General features: G+C 41.7%; 1 protein-coding gene across 4 annotated transcripts in view; it reads right to left on the bottom strand.

Annotated features, from left to right (window-relative positions):
* Nucleotides 1–722: 722 nt before the first annotated feature.
* The window catches only part of ZNF131 (zinc finger protein 131), a 40426-nt gene continuing 22780 nt past the window's right edge, over nt 723–18368 (bottom strand). For all 4 annotated transcript variants that reach the window (XM_037902743.2, XM_037902744.2, XM_043546524.1 and 1 more), the window contains 2 exons: nt 11180–11310; nt 723–2521 (listed from right to left, as the gene is read on the bottom strand). In XM_037902743.2, the coding sequence (XP_037758671.1) occupies nt 1853–2521; nt 11180–11310 (800 nt within the window). In that variant the 3' untranslated portion in view covers nt 723–1852. The remainder of the gene's footprint in view (nt 2522–11179; nt 11311–18368) is intronic.

Raw genomic sequence — 18368 nt, 5'->3', positions numbered from 1 at the left:
TACTCTTTTGTGAAGCGCAATAAGCCAAGTTCTGCCCTCAGTTAAATCTACACAACCTCACTGATTATTTTGTTTTTTAAAAAAGAGAGACAATTAAAATGTTATGGGTGTAAAGCAGCATACATAGAAAGAGTGCACCCACTATATGTTGTCTCAAGTTATGTTTCAGAACCTTACATCTATCCACGTTTACTGTGGAGTAGTTGCTCAAGGGAAATGGTGGCAGGTACCAAGCATTTAGACTGAGACTAGAGAAAGCACTTGAGAGCATACTAGAGGGAATAATTCTGCACTTTCAGGAAAATGAACAAGATAGGTCTGGGGTCTGCAGGACTGCTAGAATTCTGTGAGAAATTATCTGTATAAGTTTTCATTTTCAGTTATGAGAAAAAGTGGTCTGATTTTCAGAAGTGCCAAATCTCACTAAAGGCATTGGTAACTGAAAGTATCCATCACCTTTGAAAAGTCAGGCCAACATCTTTTAATGAAGTTCCATATGTAGTTATGGATTACTCTGTCAAAGTGGATCTGCACTAACTCCATTGTCATTACCAAGATCACAGTCTAGCCAACAGTTATTTATTGCAAAGAGAGGGAATGTTTTACATTAGAGCTAAACTGAATTGCACTGTTACCTGCTGTGTACATTGTACTGTACAAGTACTCAAACTAAAACACTTGTTTCCTAATATAGTGACTGAAGCAAGTAATGTCACATTTTGTTCGTGGTTGGTATTGTTTTATTGTTCAATAATACTGATTAAAATATTTACACTCCTACTTTTAAATCCACAGTTTAGCACTCATACCTATGGCTTTAAATCTTTTTAGCACAAAGATCTTTATGTCAAGTCTCAGAGAAAATTTCATTTCAAAACAGGAACCTGATATATCATACACACATTTCCTCTGTTTTTGAATGCATTCATTTTTAATACAAAGTGGTAAGACGGTACAATCTTTCAGCCGCTTCATTTACCGTGGATTCAGCTAATTTTTTCCTATTGTAAGTGGCCCTTTCAACAATTGTCACAATGTGTAATTTGCTCCATTCTACCCTGCATCTAAATTTAAAGCAAGAGTTGGTAGCTGACAGTTATAAGCAAAAAATATAAAGCACTATAGCATTATCTACATTGCCTTTTACTGCACTAGCTTCTTAAATACTCTAGGAGCTTTGTGGAAATTTAGTCAATTCTGAAAAGGCACAAGACTTTTTGCACTCCAAGAACTTTAGTGACAGCACTTGTCGCCATCGGTCTGGCATTTTCAAACTAGGCTGAAAGAAGGCTGTTCAGATTAGGAAAAAGTATATTGAGAATTGCTGCTATTTTAAGGAACTGCTGCTGGATGACAAACATCTGTGTGTTTTCTAAATGTGTCAATCAACCGTCCTCAAATATCCACGCGTACATTAGAATCCCCATATTCTAGCATTTTACCATCTCGCTCTCTCTCTTTCTCTCTCTCTCACACACACACAAACACACCCAGCCCTCTTCCTCTGCCAGTATATATCAAGGGCTTGTAAAGGGGGGGAGTCTCTCAGTGACAACAACTGCACACATATGGGGTATAATAATGACACAGTCTATTCAACCAACTATTACACTTCTCATAAAGCTGCCGACCTCTGGGATAGTTTTTGCTCCAAGGCATTACACGAACGGGGAAAAGTACAATAGGATGATTTTAATTGTATATGAAATATCCTAAATTTGGTCCACCTGTCTGGTTTCCTAAGGACAGCGATGCTGGAGAGCAGACCACTGTTGGTATAAAAATCAATGTAGAAATTAACAAAAATAATTTGGTATTTCATCCCTAAACCTGCTCAGTACAGTCATTTGTCCTAATCATCCACTTGCTCATCTTGTGTGTCCACCATTTGTTGAGTTTTTAAATCTTCAGCTTGTTCATGATCTTCTTTAACTGTCTCCACATCACCTATTTCACCAGTTTCACTCTCTTCTAGCTCTCCTTGATTAATGTTTTCAGACTCCACTTGTTCTAGATCTGTTTCATCTATAAGTTCCGCCTGTACCTCTTCCATTTGTATCTGATTTACATGTTCAACATGTAGCTCCTCCATATGTACATCAGCACCCTGTTCAGTCTGAATGTGTTCCACTTCTACGTAACTAATCTGTACCTGTTCTTGTAGATCGTCCATCTGTGCGCCTTTCACTTGATTATCTTGAATCAGATCCGGATGTACCTGTTCCATAGTTACTTGTGCTGGATCCACTTGTACCTGAATTACTGGTAGTACATGGACTTGCTCCACTTGTTCTATAATAGTCATTGATGTCACTGGTTCAGTTTCCACAGCTTCCACTGGAAGAACCTCCTCTGTCACTATTCGTTCTGAAATGTTATGAATGTCTTTGAGATGCCTTCTCAGTTCACTGCCTTGCATAAACCACAAATCACATAAGGTGCAATGGTTGGGTTTGTCGCCTGTGTGTATTACTAAGTGATCTTTAAATTGATCCCAGCTGTTAAATACACTATTACATACCTGAAACAACAAGATGTAATATGTTAAATAATGTCAATAAAAATCTGATAAAGCAAAGTACATTGTATATTCTGGATCAAGCTTACAAACGCCTACCATGTAGTTTCTTGCTATTATGACTGAACACGTTACATGGACATCAGCCAAAAAAATCCAGTTTGTTAATAACAAAAAAATAACAAAAAAATTTGGCAGAACTCAGAGTTAGGTCTAGTACCTGAATTTTTTTTAAGTGATTATATTTCAAGTTGACAGTGCCTCTCTAATTCTGGCCTTGTGCATATACATAAAGATGCAGACAACCTTGGCATTTATGGATTGGTACTGTGTTTTTAATGTTCCTCAGTTTAACAAAAATGTACAATTCTTATATTGAATTCCACCTCCCCCTTCAAAGATCTTATGTTAGAGCTCTGGCTATCTGTTTTATAATACTGCATGAAGAAATGATACGTACACATGTTATGTGTGAAAGTTACCACACAGTGAGCATGTTGCGCTTTTTCTAAAACGATATTACAGGCAGGGCTGGCAGCATTATTAAGGTTGCCCAAGACTTTGCATCATAAGATCCTGTTTTCAGTTGCTCATAACTTTGCCAGACTTTAACCATTTGGGCTAAAATTTTCCATGCCGGGTAGCTGTTGCTGGTTGACTTTTTTGGAAAATTTCAGCCAAATTGGTTCAGCTGTTTCCAAGAATGCAGCAAGGGAAAAGTATGTTGTTTTGCCCAGGTTTAAAAATTCTAGTGACCTTTCCTTTGAGAAGTTCTGTCATCCCCACGCTTTGTAGCAGGGACTTGAAATTTGGCAGGGGGTGGCCTGTGTGTCAAGGATGTGGCTTTTGTCATCCTCATGTAAATCTGCCCAAATTTGGCCAAGTTGTAAGACTGTGAAAAAAAGTCACCATTCACCAACGGTCAGCAGAGGCTTCATTTGAACAGCTAAAAATCAAAGAAGATTCTATCCTCACGGAGCACACTCAAGGCTCTCGCAGCTGCTAAAACTGACCAGACTGCACATGCACCATCACCAGGGCATCTGAGCATGCTCTACCCTCTCAACTGGGACTGGCTCGGCAAGGAAACCAGGAGGAGAAACCCGAGAGGTAGAGACTGGGACTAGGTAGGCAGAGAATGGGACAGGAGCCAGAGGTGAGGAAGAGATGGAAAAAACATCACGTTTGAGGAGGGGGAACAGGCAGAAGAATCTGTGCAGGTCAGAACATACTCCCCTCCAGAGCCTGGAAAGGAATCCAAGATTCTTGAGTTTCACCATTCCTCTGCTATCAGCAAATATCTGTGAAACACACTGGCAAAGCGTCCCATCCCTATCTCGTGCTGGTCTATAGAAGAGGATGACAACCTATTACTGCTATCAGTTATTCCATTTGTTCAAGAGGCAGAGGTCTGTGCAGTAGATCTAAAGGTTTCAGCTCTGCTGATGAATCATTGGAGTGTCAACTGATGCTATATAGTGGATTTTTTGTTTTTTTCAGTTAGTTTACAAAACAGGAAAATATACACAAAAACTACGCTAAAAGAACATTGTAAAGTGTTGACCAATATATGCTGGTTAGCATACATCTATATATTGTATTATGAATGTGTATGATATCTGCACTAATATATATAAAATTAACATTCATTAAGCACAAATAACATTAAGCACAGATTTTATAACAATTATATACCCTAAATTATCCCATAACACCTTGCATTAGCTGAAGTAAACTTTGGCTTAAGTAGATAGGCAAGTTGTCAGGGGGAGGACATATGATTATTTTACCAGAGCAACAAGCAGGCAGTTATTCTCACAGGCTACTGCTGGAATGCCCCAATGGAAGAGACAAGACACGCGATTGTTCTACCCTAGTACAAACCTAGGAGGTGCCATCATGCCCCTTGGTACTGGGAACGCCTATGTTCAGAACAAAGAGGTAGACCACAGTATCAGAAAAATCATGGTTGAAAGTTGATAGGTTAAATCTCATTTCAGATGTTGTACACCAGTGGTGGGCAATCTGCAGCCCATCAGGTTAAGATGATTGCGGGCCACGAGACATTTTGCTGACATTGACCATCTGCAGGCACGGCCCCCTGCAGCTCCCAGTGGCTGCTGTTTGCCATTTCCAGCCAATGGGAGCTGCGGGAAGCGACAGCCAGCACGTCCCTGCAGCTGGCCGCTTCCCACAGCTCCCAATGGCTGGGAACAGCGAACCGTGGCCACTTGAAGCTGCAGGGGGCCGTGCCCGCAGACAGTCAACGTCAGCAAAATGTCTCGCGGCCTGCAAGCAGCTTACCCTGATGGGCTGCATGCGGCCCGCGGGCCAAAGGTTTCCCATCACTGATGTACACAGTATCTTTTACTTGTAACCATGTAGGGTATAAAAAGACGGCTTTAGGGGTGTAACTCTGGGAGCACACCTTCTATGTAAGATGAATAGAACAATGCTGCACAAGATAGCTTCCTGGAGACTGGTATCGTACTGAAACTTTTCCCTGTACTAGCCTCTTATTGGCTATTACCAATATACCTGCCTGATATTGGTTATTTGGGCTCTTGAATAGATTTCATAACAAACTAAAAAGTGGCCAAGCAATTAGCGACACAATTTATCAAAAAAAAAAAGGTCAGGCACTCAAAAGTTAGGACATGCCAGAGTTAAGGTTGTACAAGCAACCTTCATTCAGCTCCTGTGTTCAAATGTATTATGACATGGCCTTTAATTACATCCCACACTATTTTTACAACAGGACCCCAACCTCATTTAGTGCCACGGATGGACTTGGTCTGGGGATGAATCAGGGTCGTATAGTACAGGAGAATGTTGTGTGTAGGACCTCTCTAGCTTATCTGTTATAGAAGTTGGAAGGTGTATACTGAATGAGTCAGGGGTTGAGGTAAAAGAAAAGATGGTCTAAGGCAGCCTAATGTTGCCTTTGTGAATTGGATCCTAACCCTGATTACACCAGCATTCCTATGAAATGCTGGGCAAGTCACTTAAACCGGACTAGTCATGAGCGGTCGCTGTGTTCCTCTCTTTCTGGGTGCCCAGCTTGATATCCTGGAGATGGTGTGCTCAGCACTTCTGCAATCCGAGCTGCAGCTGAAGTCACTGGGAGCTGTGCTTTGAACATTTAAAATGCTGTATAACACTGAATACTCTGAAAAGTGAGGTCCTAGTAGTCGTAAATTGGGCACCCAAAATTAATGGATATCATATTTTTGGCCTTAATTTCTTTTCCTCAGCTCCACATCTGTAAAATAGGGATAATACAACCCCCACACCTAACATGGGTGTTGTAAAATAGATTTACGTTTGGGAAGCACTCAGATACTGCAGTGGTGGACACCATAGAAAACCCCATGAAGAAATGTATTAATTTCATATTCAGAGCAGTTTATTTGAATAGTGTGCAGTAAATAAGGCCTAGTATCAAACACTGATAATGAGAAGACTAAATATTGAATAGCTGCTCATTAAGTGAGCAACAATCATTTTATGCACTGAATGAGGCAGGGATCCTGTGGAAAAATTATGTGATCATGTAATTCAAGACCATCATAATGCATATGCATATGGGGCCCATTAAGATAGCATGGGCAACCTTAATTCTGGCATTTCCTAACTTTTGAGTGCTTTATCGTGTTTTTTTCCATATGTAATACAGATGGGTAGCTAAGACCCTTGAGCATATCTAACAGCATTTTTACCTACGCCGCATACATAGCATATGCGGTTATTGTAAGTTTATGTGACATGGGTAAGACTCAGTAGACAATGAATCAGTAAACTGTGTGTTTAAAGAGGACAGCAGCAAAACAGGAGGGACAGCAACAAAAGTTCAACAATATTTCATGAGTTTAACAGGACTCTACAAGTACTTAGTGAGGCATGTGCTTAAGTGGAGAGGGCCTGGTTCGATGGATCAGGGCCTTGATCTCTCTGCCTCTTCTTCAGTAAAAGGGTAATGCTTAGCCTACCTCTCATGAGAGTTGTGATGATTAATACATCTTTACAAAGCTCCTTATTAGTACTCTCATTTTAAAATGACACTATTATGGATCTAGACATTTCTTGTCTGAATATCATGACACCTGTATCCATTTTACTTGCAGTACTTCTTTGAGATATGCTATCCCTCTCTCATTTCCTTCCCCACCTTCTGAGCTCAGTCAACTCACGAACCAGGTGACCGTTTTCAGACTGGGGGGGGGGTGTGAGAACTCAATATTGATGCAAAAATATTAATAAAATTATTATAAAACTTATTTTTATTAAGTTGTTACAAAGTTGGTTTGTACATATACTGAACATTAAGCTATAGCTACTAGAATGTTATAGCCAGGATGCTTGGAAATACAACAAATACATACATTTAGCTAGGCATATTACCAAATGTTAAACCTAATCAAAGAAATTCCAGAGGGTTTCTGCTTCTGTCTCTCAAGGACAAGCAAACGTCAAGCAGACAAACCTCAAACACTTTTAGGAAGAAACTGAATTGTAAAAAGGAATGTAAGGGTGTTATAAGAGCCATAAATCTAGGTTGTAAAGTGAGCCTATACCAGCTCTCTCCACCCCTCTTTTCAAAGAAAAACCTGCGTTTAAACTCACACAAGGTATTCAAGAAACTGCCTTACTGAAACTGATTTCTTTTGTAAACACACTAAAAAGTCTCCACTCTTTAAACCTGGAGAACATGTACAGTAGGAAGCGTTTTATAGAAAATACTGAATACTTCCAACTCATCATTCCACTTAAAAGATGAAAGCCTTCCTTGTTTCTTAAGATGGCATAAGCATCTTTTTTCCAGATTACAAATATTTTGTATTTAAATGAAAGTTTTCATACAGTAACTGCCTGATATCATTGTTATAGGAATAGTACCCCTGGGGGAAATCTGAGCCACTGCGCACGCGCACATTTAATGAGCCCTGCAGATTTCCAATATTTTGCGCAGAAAAAAGCTTCTGCCAAAATGTTGCTGCAGTTCCGCCTTTTGCCCAACCGAGGGCAATGTGCTTCAAGAACAGCAGCAGCGCCCAGAAAATAACTTTTGCAGTTCTGCCTTTTGCCCACCAGAGAGTGCTGTGGGGATAGAACAAAGTTGCAGCTACCCGCCAGCGAGGGAAGAGAGAGAGAGAGCTGCCTTTGCAGCGCTTGTCAGGTCAGGTCAGGAGACAGAGGCTGTGGGGTGCTGGGTGTGGTCAGACAGGGGCTCATAAGGGTTAGTGGGGGAGGACAGACTCGGGCAGCAGCTGAATGGGAGTGCAGGCACAGGACCAGAGGGGGAGGGAGATGCAGAGACACAGGGGGAGGTGTGGAAGAACTACATAGGGACAGTGGAGTGACTGGGTGAGGGCACAGAGACACATGGTGATGGGGGCAGATGTGCCTGACTGAATGGGAGAGGCTAGAGGTCAGCCAGGGTCTGCATGGGGGAACCTCCCTAACAATCTCTCTCCACCCCACCCCCCCCAAAAAACTTGTTCCATACTTTTCCCCACACATACCGAACAGCTCTCCAAGTTCACACCCAGGCTTCTTCCCAGCAATTTACTTCTCTCCGTTACCCCTCCATTACCCTGACTCCCCCAAGACTTTGCACTACTTCTGAAGGGTGTGGGAAATACAATTCTGTATTGTAGTTTAAATAAATTATTACTCAGAGTTCTGTATTAATATGCCTAGTAAGGAATCTATTTGTCAAAAAAAAACATTTTTTGAATCTTTTTTGTTGTCTGCATTGTTACAGACATACTTACTGACAGGTATTTTGAAATAAATGACCAAAAGTAATTGAAATTGGTGTGATTATATTGTGTTATTTTGACAAATAAAATATGCAGAATTTTAAAATATTGTGTGCAGAATTTTTAATTTTTTGGCACAGAATTCCACCAGGAGTAGAAGAGTAAGATGTTTTATATAGAAATATAGCAAGGTTATTTGATGCTAAATTAATTGCTAATGTAAGAAACCATTTAAGTATAGAATGTTTATATTATTAGGGAACTAATTTATAGCAGTGCACAAGCAAACCCTTACCTAATGCAGGAAAAGAAAATAATCATTCCAAAACTTGTCAGATAGGGTCAAAACTCAAGTTCAAGATATTCTAAAAGTTATTTAATTTTAAAATCTGTTTTGAGGACTAAACACTCGTATACAAAGAACAGGAGTATTTGGACATTTCGAAATAGAATTTCATTTCCGGGCTAACTCTTAAAAAAAAATTGAAATAATCTCTGCGAAAATGGACTGACTGAAAAGACAAAACTAAATTTAAAAAAAAGTTACCTGACTCTTTTCCACCACAAGAAGAACAAGGGCAATTAAAGAAACATTGCATATTCAGGAGCTGAATGTGTCACTTAAGCCATTAATGAAGGCATCAAGCCAATCAAAGGGTGACAGCAGCCAATCTTGAATCTAAACAAGTCCGAAAGAGGAGTTTTCTACTATAATTTTGTAGAAATAGAAAGAAGAGCACTCCAAAGTGCTCCAAACACTCAGAAGTGAGCAGCCCTCACATCCCACCGGTTACCCTACTCAAGCACAGCAGTGTACTCCACAAGGAAGCGGCCACCCACAAATAAGAAAAACAGAGAAGATTCAAGATGTACTCCTGGGGGAATTCTGCGCCACTGCGCATGCTCAGAATTTATGTCCCCCACAGATTTCTTTGCTTCTCCGCAGAAAAATGACTTTCTGTTGGGAAAGCCACAAGAGCAGTCATGCGATCCTCCCCAGCAGTATGTTCCGTGTGCAGCTGGCAGAGAGATAAATCACTGTGGGGCAGGGACCAGGACTGGGGAAGAACCAGCTGCTGGCTCCTACCCTGTGCCGGGCTCACCTACTATTCCCAGCAGGGCTGGGGAGGACAGGACTTCCTCTTCCCCTGCATGGTGTCTAGGGCCGGGTCAGACTCACCCTCAGATTTCTCCCCCAGCAGCAGGAAGTTCTGCAAACTCCCCCTGCCCGCTTCCTGGGCCCATTGCTCCTCAGCTGCAGGATCCCTGTTACAGGGAGCTGCTCCCCCATCCACCCAGACCCTCCTGCGGAGCCTCAACCCCCCGCACTTAGAAGCCCCCCTGATGAGTCCCACCCTCCTGCACCTGGACCCAGATCCCCACCCCACCAAGTCCCAACCAGCTGTACCTGGATCCCCACCCCATTGAGCCCCACTTCTCCTGGATCTGGACCTCCGCCCACTGAGCCCACCACACCCAGACCCCCCTGCTAAACTCCATCCCCCTCACACCCAGATCACGCTGCAGAGTTCCATTACCATTGCAACCAGAACCCCTCAACAAGCTCCTGTGAATCCAGATTTCTCCCATAACACTGAGCTGCCTGCACCCAGATTGCCACACACAGAACCCTCTCAACCCACACCTGGATCTCTCCAAACTAAGCCCCTCCACATTTGGATTCTGCCTTGCTGAGCCTGCCTGCCCCACACCTGGTGCACCTGGTGCAGAAGGGCAGGACACTGGGGTTTTTCTGGGGCAGGCCCAGTCCTTGTGCTGCGTCAGGGCTGGGTGCAGCCTCACCACTGAGTGGATGTCCTGCGGGGTGATGCAGGGTGATTCCCATCTCTGTGCAGCCAGTGGCCTATGCTCCCCAATTCTATGCTGGAGCTTCCACATTTATTTGACAAATAAAATTTGCAGAATTTTAGAATATTGTGAGAATTTTTAATTTTTTGCTCAGAATGCCCTCAGGAGTAAAGATGAAACCAACCCAAGGAAAAGCTCCCCAAGAATTCAGTGTGGATTGGTGAGAGGAAGTTAACTAAGAAACTGTCAAAGGATTTAATTTAAAACTCGTATGATGATTTTGTTGGAATACTGAAATGCTGTTGTAACTTAAAATGCTAGCAGTTTCTCACATTAATCAAATGTTTATACCATGTATTCCTGAATAGGAGATGAAACAGTGGGATTCAACTGGATTTAGGATCCTTAACATTCATAACTGGCTTGTTTTCAAACAACTCCTTAAATGGCTTATTCTAAGTAACTGATTTAAATACTTTTTTTTATTTCCTAGGATGTAGTTAAGATTGCTTACTTTACCCAACTATAAACGGGCTGGTTATTTATTAATAATCAAAAAGTCTGCAAGCACTGAAATAAAATTGTTTGCCTATTTAATGATATCACCAATGCATTTAAAATAGTTCTGCGAAACAATATACATGGGTCTTAACTTACCAAGAGAAAAAGCACCCCCCAGAAGTGGTTCACTCTCAAGGACATAATCTTTGTTAAAAGGTCTCTACAGAGAGACATACTGTAGATATTGTAATGGAAGTAACCAGTTTATCAGTTGTGTTCGGTCATGTGAGTTATTTAATGTTTTCTTTTCCTTTCTTTAATAATAAAAGATCCATGGTTAATAACTGTGATGGCTTGTCTTGGTCTTATGAATGGTATCCACTAAGGTATGTAAAAACTCCTGTGACTTAAACAGTGGGAGTCACACCCTTCTGGTGGCAGTAAGAGAAACAATGCCTACCATTTCTTACTTCGCTAAACTAAACAATTTTAGTAATTTTAAAAATAAAATTACTTGGCATCCAACAGTTTTTTAAATTTCCCCTCCCCCCCACCAAGACTCTCTCCTCCTGTTGCTTCCATTACATACCTGACATTCATACAGCTTCTTTCTTCCCTTTTTAGCTCCAGCACCGGATTGACAGGCTGTCAAATGACATTTGAGTGTGCTATTTCTAGCAAAACGTTCATGGCAATTTGGACATTCAAATGGTTTTTCACCTGTTAAGACAGATAAGAATTTATGGATGTATAGGAAAACAAATCAATTCTACTGGAGTTGGTTTTTTGTTGTGTATATAGATATTAGTAACTTGGTAAATATAATTTAAAGATTTGGATATAATCTTTTAAAGAGGCAGTCACTGGGATTGTTCCAATAGAAACAGCCACTTCATTTAATACATTTTATATAGAAACCAAAAGGGCAGAGAAAACAATGGTTGAGTAGATTAATTTTTCCACAGCTGGGAGCTATGATGATTTTGACATAACTGCTGATTACATTTTAAATGGAATCTTTAGTTTCATGAAAAACTCATTTTTGATAAGAGCTTGGTTACATTCAAGTATTATCTTGATTTGCTGAGATGAAATACAAGCAATGACTGGAACTAATGACTAGAGCAATGACTAGAGCTCTGCATTACTCACTCATGTCCAGTTTAACATATAGAAATATTCATCATGTACCAAGAACTGTGAAGACTATTTTTTGTTTTAGAGTTACAGGAAGTCAGGATGGATCCTCCTAAAAATTAGTTGAAACCTTCCAGGAAAGAGATATAGCTGCTGTCATGGGTAGTTCACTGAGTGACATCTCTCAACATGCAGCGATAATCAGAAAATAAGACCATAAGATACACTGAGAAGGCAACAGAGACCATTTGGGGGGCGGAGGGGGAGAAAACAACAAGAGCAACAAATTCCACAATGGGTCATCCTAACCTTCAATGCTACATACAGTTTGGTCAGCTCATTTCCAACCAGATACAGCAGAAAAAAAGTCCAGTGAGAAGCAGTGAATAAAAACATGATTAGAGACTTGCACAGCAGGAGAGATTCAAAAGATGGCTGTTTTATTCAGCATGAAAAGGATAAAAAAAAATTAGAGAAGCTAGGATTGAGGTACAAAAAGAACATCAGTCTCAATGAAAGTAAAAATCAGGAATTCCTATTTGTCTCTCTCATTATACAGAAATGAAATTATATGCATGAAATGAAGTTAAAAAGTGGAACGTTTTAAAATTAAAATAAGAAGGTATTTTCTGAAATTCAAGAGATAACCCACCCATGACATTTGCTGACAAAGTCTAGTTTTCAATGATTCACTGTCAAACTGGAAGGATGTATCTAGTGGGGTCATGCAGGAGTCTATATCCTAGGAGTGGGACTATTCAGTATTTTCATTCATGAGTTAGATAATGGTGGGGAGAGTATGTTTATAAAATCTGCAGATGACACCAAGCTGAGAGGGGTTGCTAGCACTTTGGAGAATGGAATTAGAATTCAAAAAGACCCTGACAAATAGAGAATTGGTATGAAATCAACAAAGGGGAGTGCATATTATTGCACTTGGAAGGAAAAATCAAATGCACAAATACAAATTGGGGAATAATTCATTAGCAGCAGTACTGCTAAAAAGGACCTGGGGTTTATGGTGCATATAAATTGAATATGAGCCAACAACGTGATGCAGTTGTGAAGAATATCATCATTCTGGGGTGTATTAATAGGAGAGTCGTACCTAAGACATGGGAAGTAATTGTTCCACTCCACTCAGCACCATTGAGGCCTCAGCTAGAGTAGTGTGTCCAGTTCTGAGCAAAACCCTTTAGGAAAGATGTGGACAAATTGGAGAGAACCCAGAGGAGAGCAACAAAAATGATAAAAGGTTTAGAAAACCTGACCTATGAGGAAAGGCTAAAATAACTGAGCATGTTTAGACTTGAGAAAAGAAGACTGAGAACCTGATAACAGTCTTCAAATAAGTTGACAGCTGTTCCACAGAGCAGTGTTTCTCAACCTTTTTGATACCAAGCACTGGCTTGTTGCCTTCCTAAACTGTGTCAGGGAAATCTCAGGGACTGGTGCCAGTCCACGGACTGGTCATTGAGAAACACTGATATAGAGGACAGCGATCAATTGTTCTTGTTCTATCTTTAGTGGACCTGGAGAAGTAATGGGATTTATCTGAAGCAAGGGAAATTTAGGATAGATATTAGGAAAAAAATTTCTAACTACAAGGATAGTTAAATTCTCTAATAGACTTCCAAGGGAGGTTGTGGAATCTTTGTCATTGGAAGTTTTTAAGAACAGGTTAGGCAAACACCTGTTGAGGAAGGTTTAGCTTTACTTGGTCCTGCCTCAGTGCTGGAGGATGAACTAGAGCAGGGGTGGCCAACCTGTGGCTCCGGAGCCACATGCGGCTCTTCAGAAGTTAATACGTGGTTCCTTGTATAGGCAACGACTCCGGGGCTGGAGCTACAGGCGCCAACTTTCCAATGTGCAGGGGGTACTCACTGTTCAACCCCTGGCTCTGCCACAGGCCCTGCCCCCATGCCACCCCTTCCCGTCCCCTCCCCTGAGCCTCCCCTCCACCCCAGCCTCCTGCACGCCACGAAACAGTTGATCGAGGAGGGATGGGGAGGCGCTGATCGGCGGGGCTGCTGGTGGGTGGGAGGTGCTCGGAGCAGGGGTGGGGGAGCTGAGGGGGGGCTGCTGATGTATTACTGTGGCTCTTTGGTAATGTACACTGGTAAATTCTGGCTCCTTCTCAGGCTCAGGTTGGCCACCCCCAAACTAGAATGTTTCTCAAATATGGCCACTGCATGTGTCCACCAGCAACTTTTCTTGTGGCCACAGCTTCCTGAGTGATGATTGGGGGGTGGAGGAAAAGCAGTGGCCCCTCCCCTAGGGCTGCCAGCAGGGTTTTGGGCCCTGCCCCCCCTGGAGACACAAGCTCTGGAGGAGCAGGCAGATGGCGAGTTCCTCATCTTCCTAGGAGCAGTGGGGTCGGGCTTCATCCTTGGGGCTTTGGGCTCTGGCCAGGGGCCTCTGACCCTGCTGCAGGCTCCAGACTCCATCTGTGGGGTTTCAGGTTCCATCCTTCGCCTTGGCAATGGGCTCAAACCCTGGGCTCACCTCCCCTCACCCATCTCACCTGGTCCCTGCTGTCTTCTCTGTCCCCAGGTTTCAGCCATGTGGTGGCAGGCTCTGTCTCCTGATAGCAGGGCTTCGGGCTCGGCCCCAGCCCTGGGATCCAGTCACAGGGCTTCAGGCTTGGCCCTGGATCTAGTTGCAGGGCTTCGGGATCGGGCCCCAGGATCTGGCTACGGGGCTTCGGGTTCAGGCTCGGCCCCCAACCCCAGCCCCATGGCAGCAGGTGCTTGCCAAGGGCTCACCCCTCCATTACCCCTGGCACCTGCTGCCTCCCCCGTCCTCCCATCCATCCCTCCATTGCCCCGGCACCCAATGCCTCCCTATCCACCTCCCGATACAGGGCTTAATTTGTCCCCGGGCTTGCCAGGGCTGAGTAAGTCTGCTGTGAAAAAGTTAGATTTGTATGGTTGTTAATATCATTTTTCACAGCAGCGGACTTACTAGCTAGCAAGTCTAAAAATAATAAGCAACCAAAAAAGGCAACAGAAAACAACAAAAAAGACAAAGCACCTTATTTGTGTTTCTATTCTGTTTAGATCCAGGAAAGAATAGAGCAGGGGTTCTCAAACTGGGGGTCGGCACCCCTCAGGGGGGTCACGAGGTTATTACATGGGGGGTCGCGAGCTGTCAGCCTCCACCCCAAACCCCGCTTTGCCTCCAGCATTTATAATGGTGTTAAATATATATTAAAAAGTGTTTTTAATTTATATGGGGGGGGGGGGTTGCACTCAGAGGCTAAACTGCACATTGTTGTTATTATTGAGTCTTCAAAAAAACAACCACCATACATAAATAAATCACAATGATTTGGATATGTATATGTCGATATTTATTTGTTATTCCTAAAGTTAATTAAGTATTTTAGGAAAAGTTGTCAGAGCAACCACCAGCAGGAGTTGGTCACCACACTCTGGGGCTGCCAAAAAATTTGTGTGAGAACCCCTGAACTAGATATCCTCACAGGTCCCTTCCAGCCCTACATTTCTATGATTCTATAATATCTGAAGCAAATTGTTCAGTAAAATTCCAAAGAGGATAAGACATTGACATGTACAACAGCATTTGTAGTTATTCTAGTTAGGACTGAAATTTAAATGGCCGTCAGTCACTCAGCAAAAATTTTCAAAAGCGCTTACGTGACTTAGGCGTGCAAGTCCCAGTGAGTGCCTAACTCACTTTTGAAAATGGGATTGAGAACCACAGTAAAAAATAATAATAATCAGAAGGAAAACGTTAAGTAAAAATAGTGAAAAATTAAAGAGTAAAATGTTAATGAGCATAGAAAATTCAAAGGAACTGTTGGAATCTATTCACCATCAACATACAATCCAAATCCCAGGATCTCTAATATTTAGACAAGAATGGCAGTAGACACAAAGAGTTGGGCACATGAATTTTAGCCCAAATAGTCTCTTATGCAGGGGGATTGGAAACCCCAGAGAAACAAGGAACTGACCCCAACAATCTGCACATTATTCATCCTCAGCCCAAAGAGCTATATGTATTGTAGGGGATGTGTTGGGGGTCAGCGATAACTTATGCCTTGGCCCTGTGCCAAGACTGCACCGGGGGACCTCTGCTCCACTGCAGTTTCCTGGCAGCAAATTGCCATCAATCTTGCAGGTCAACAATTCTGGGCTTTGCGGAAGCAATGTCAGGAGCTTATGTGGGAAAGGAGAGTAAGTCCCAGAGTGGAGACCAAGACCAAAATCAAATCAGGCCAAACCCACACTTTAAACTTCATCAGTAATCCAATCTGAATCCAGGACTCATTTACATGTGTGTCTGGAGCAAACCACTGCTCAATAAGTGGGCAGTCTCATTCTATTATAGCTGGGAAGTTCTTTAGCAGTCTTCAGGTATATTCTTATGTACAGCACATTGCAGTAATAATCTCAAGATCACAACATCATGGACAACTGTGGCAAAGTCTGATGCCCCCTCACCCCCCTAAAAAGTTTGCAACCTGCTTGTCATGTGAAACTAGAACAGCGCTCTTGCTCACTGCTGCTACCGGGAGCTCCAAGCACAGTCAAGGAGTCAACACGATCCCCAGGGCTGAAAATCTCAGTAACAAAAACAGTGGCCAAACTTCCGTAAATATGACTGTCTGTCATTTCTTTCTATTGCTTCAACCAACACACAAGCATACTTTAGTCGTATCCAGACTGAGCTTTAGCAAATCAGCTCTCATTCAAAGACAGCCGATAGATTTCAGTCAGCACTTGATATTTGTCCATCACCAGGACGAAACTGACCCAAGCAAGTAGCTATACACATTGACTTTTTGTTTGTTTAAGATTACAAAATACAAAGGAATGCATCTTTAACCAATAAGTTACTGCACGAATATTTAAATAACGTCTAGATAGTGGAAAGTTATTAGTAAACCCAGTTATTTCGGATTTCTCATAAACATACCTGACTCTATTTATAAAGTAAAGTAGAGTTTCTAGGAATATTAATTGAAGTTTTCACAAAATGTCAGTTTTCCCCACATGCTTTTATGGACAATCTTACCCAGGTTTGACAGAGTACTCCTTGTGAACTATGACTACTATATAGATTCACTACTGAAGTAGAAACAGAAATTGATTATTGTACTTCAGTAAGTCTAACTTTTGTTACAGTATCATTAGGTCTCTCTACCAGCTTTTCCTGAATATGATCTATTTCCCCAAAGAGCAGTGGTGGGCAACCTGCGGCCTGTCAGGGTAATCTGCTGGTGGGCCACAGGACAGTGTTTACATTGACCATCCGCAGGCACGGCCACCTGCAGCTCCCTGCTCCCGGCCAATGGGAGATGCAGGAAGCTGTGCAGGCTACAGGGACGTGCTGGCCGCCGCTTCCCACAACTTCCATTGGCCAAGAATGGCGAACCGTGGCCACTGGGAGCTACAGACGGCCGTGCCTGCGGATGGTCAATGTAAACACTGTCTCGCGGCACGTCAACAGATTACCGATTGCCCTGCGTGCGGCCCATGGGCCGCATGTTGCCCACCACTGCCACAGAGCAAGCAAAATAAGTCAGCTGCTGGTACTTCTCCAGGACCTATTTTTTGCCTTTAATATTTTCACCAAGTTTATAAAGCTTCTCTGAATCTCATTTCCTATTTTTGTGCATTATCTTTCTTTCCTCCCCAATTTTGTGCATTAACTTTTTTGCCCTACCCAATTATTAGCATTAGAAATTATGGAGTGTTTTATATATAAAAATCCTTTAGAAGGCTATTGTACATAGATATAGGATATAAAGAGGCTCATTTAAAAATTTCTTTTAGTTTTTTCAAATAGTCTAAGTCCTAAAAAAAAAAAAAAACCAACTCCAAAAAGTTCTTTCAGTCTTAAATAGTCAGATGCACTGAATGTAATATCATTTGTTAATCAACTGATAAACTGATTTAGAGACGCCCACCAATTTTATTTTGTTAAAAATTCAGAAAGACCCCAATGCTGAGAGACATTGAGCATCCATAATTCCCAGTAAAGGCAGTAAGAGTTGTAGGTGTTCAGTCCCTCCTTTTGTTAGCTGACCCCAGTGTTTTGCCGCAAGATCATGTTTAGGCAAATATAATGAGTTAATTGCTCTTAGTTACAAGCGCTATATTTTTTCATCCAAATAAATAACTACTGTTCTTATTCTGAGTAATACCAAACTAGCCCAACTATACATACATCTATTGCTTTAATTTAGCTCAGTAAAATTCTACTCCATTGCAATTTATGATGGGCAACTGAAATTTCATTGTTTTCTCTTTATTATCAGAAATCATGATAAAAGAGGAGATGAGTGAGTGGATTCTTTTTCCTGGTCTGGTAAGTTACGATGACAATTTTGGAAGTTAGTACTTCACAGGATTAATCTGAACAAAAACAATTTAGGTTTAGAGACACAAAGCACATTCTAGAAGCTTATGACAAAGACAGCTGATGGCTGGCCTTATAACTTTAGCTAGAAAGGAAAAGCTTTTTCTATTATTAAGTTGTATGCAGTTATTAGTACTAATTGGAAATTTGTTAATTTGTAACAACTGAAGTCAATTTGTCACTTGATTATATATGCTTTTATCTTGTCATTGTTAATGCACAACATTATTAGTGTTAAATACTTGGGGAGA

This window comes from Chelonia mydas, chromosome 5 (genome assembly GCF_015237465.2).
Source record: "Chelonia mydas isolate rCheMyd1 chromosome 5, rCheMyd1.pri.v2, whole genome shotgun sequence".
Classification (NCBI taxonomy): domain Eukaryota; kingdom Metazoa; phylum Chordata; order Testudines; family Cheloniidae; genus Chelonia; species Chelonia mydas.
This window is presented reverse-complemented; position numbering and strand designations above follow the sequence as displayed.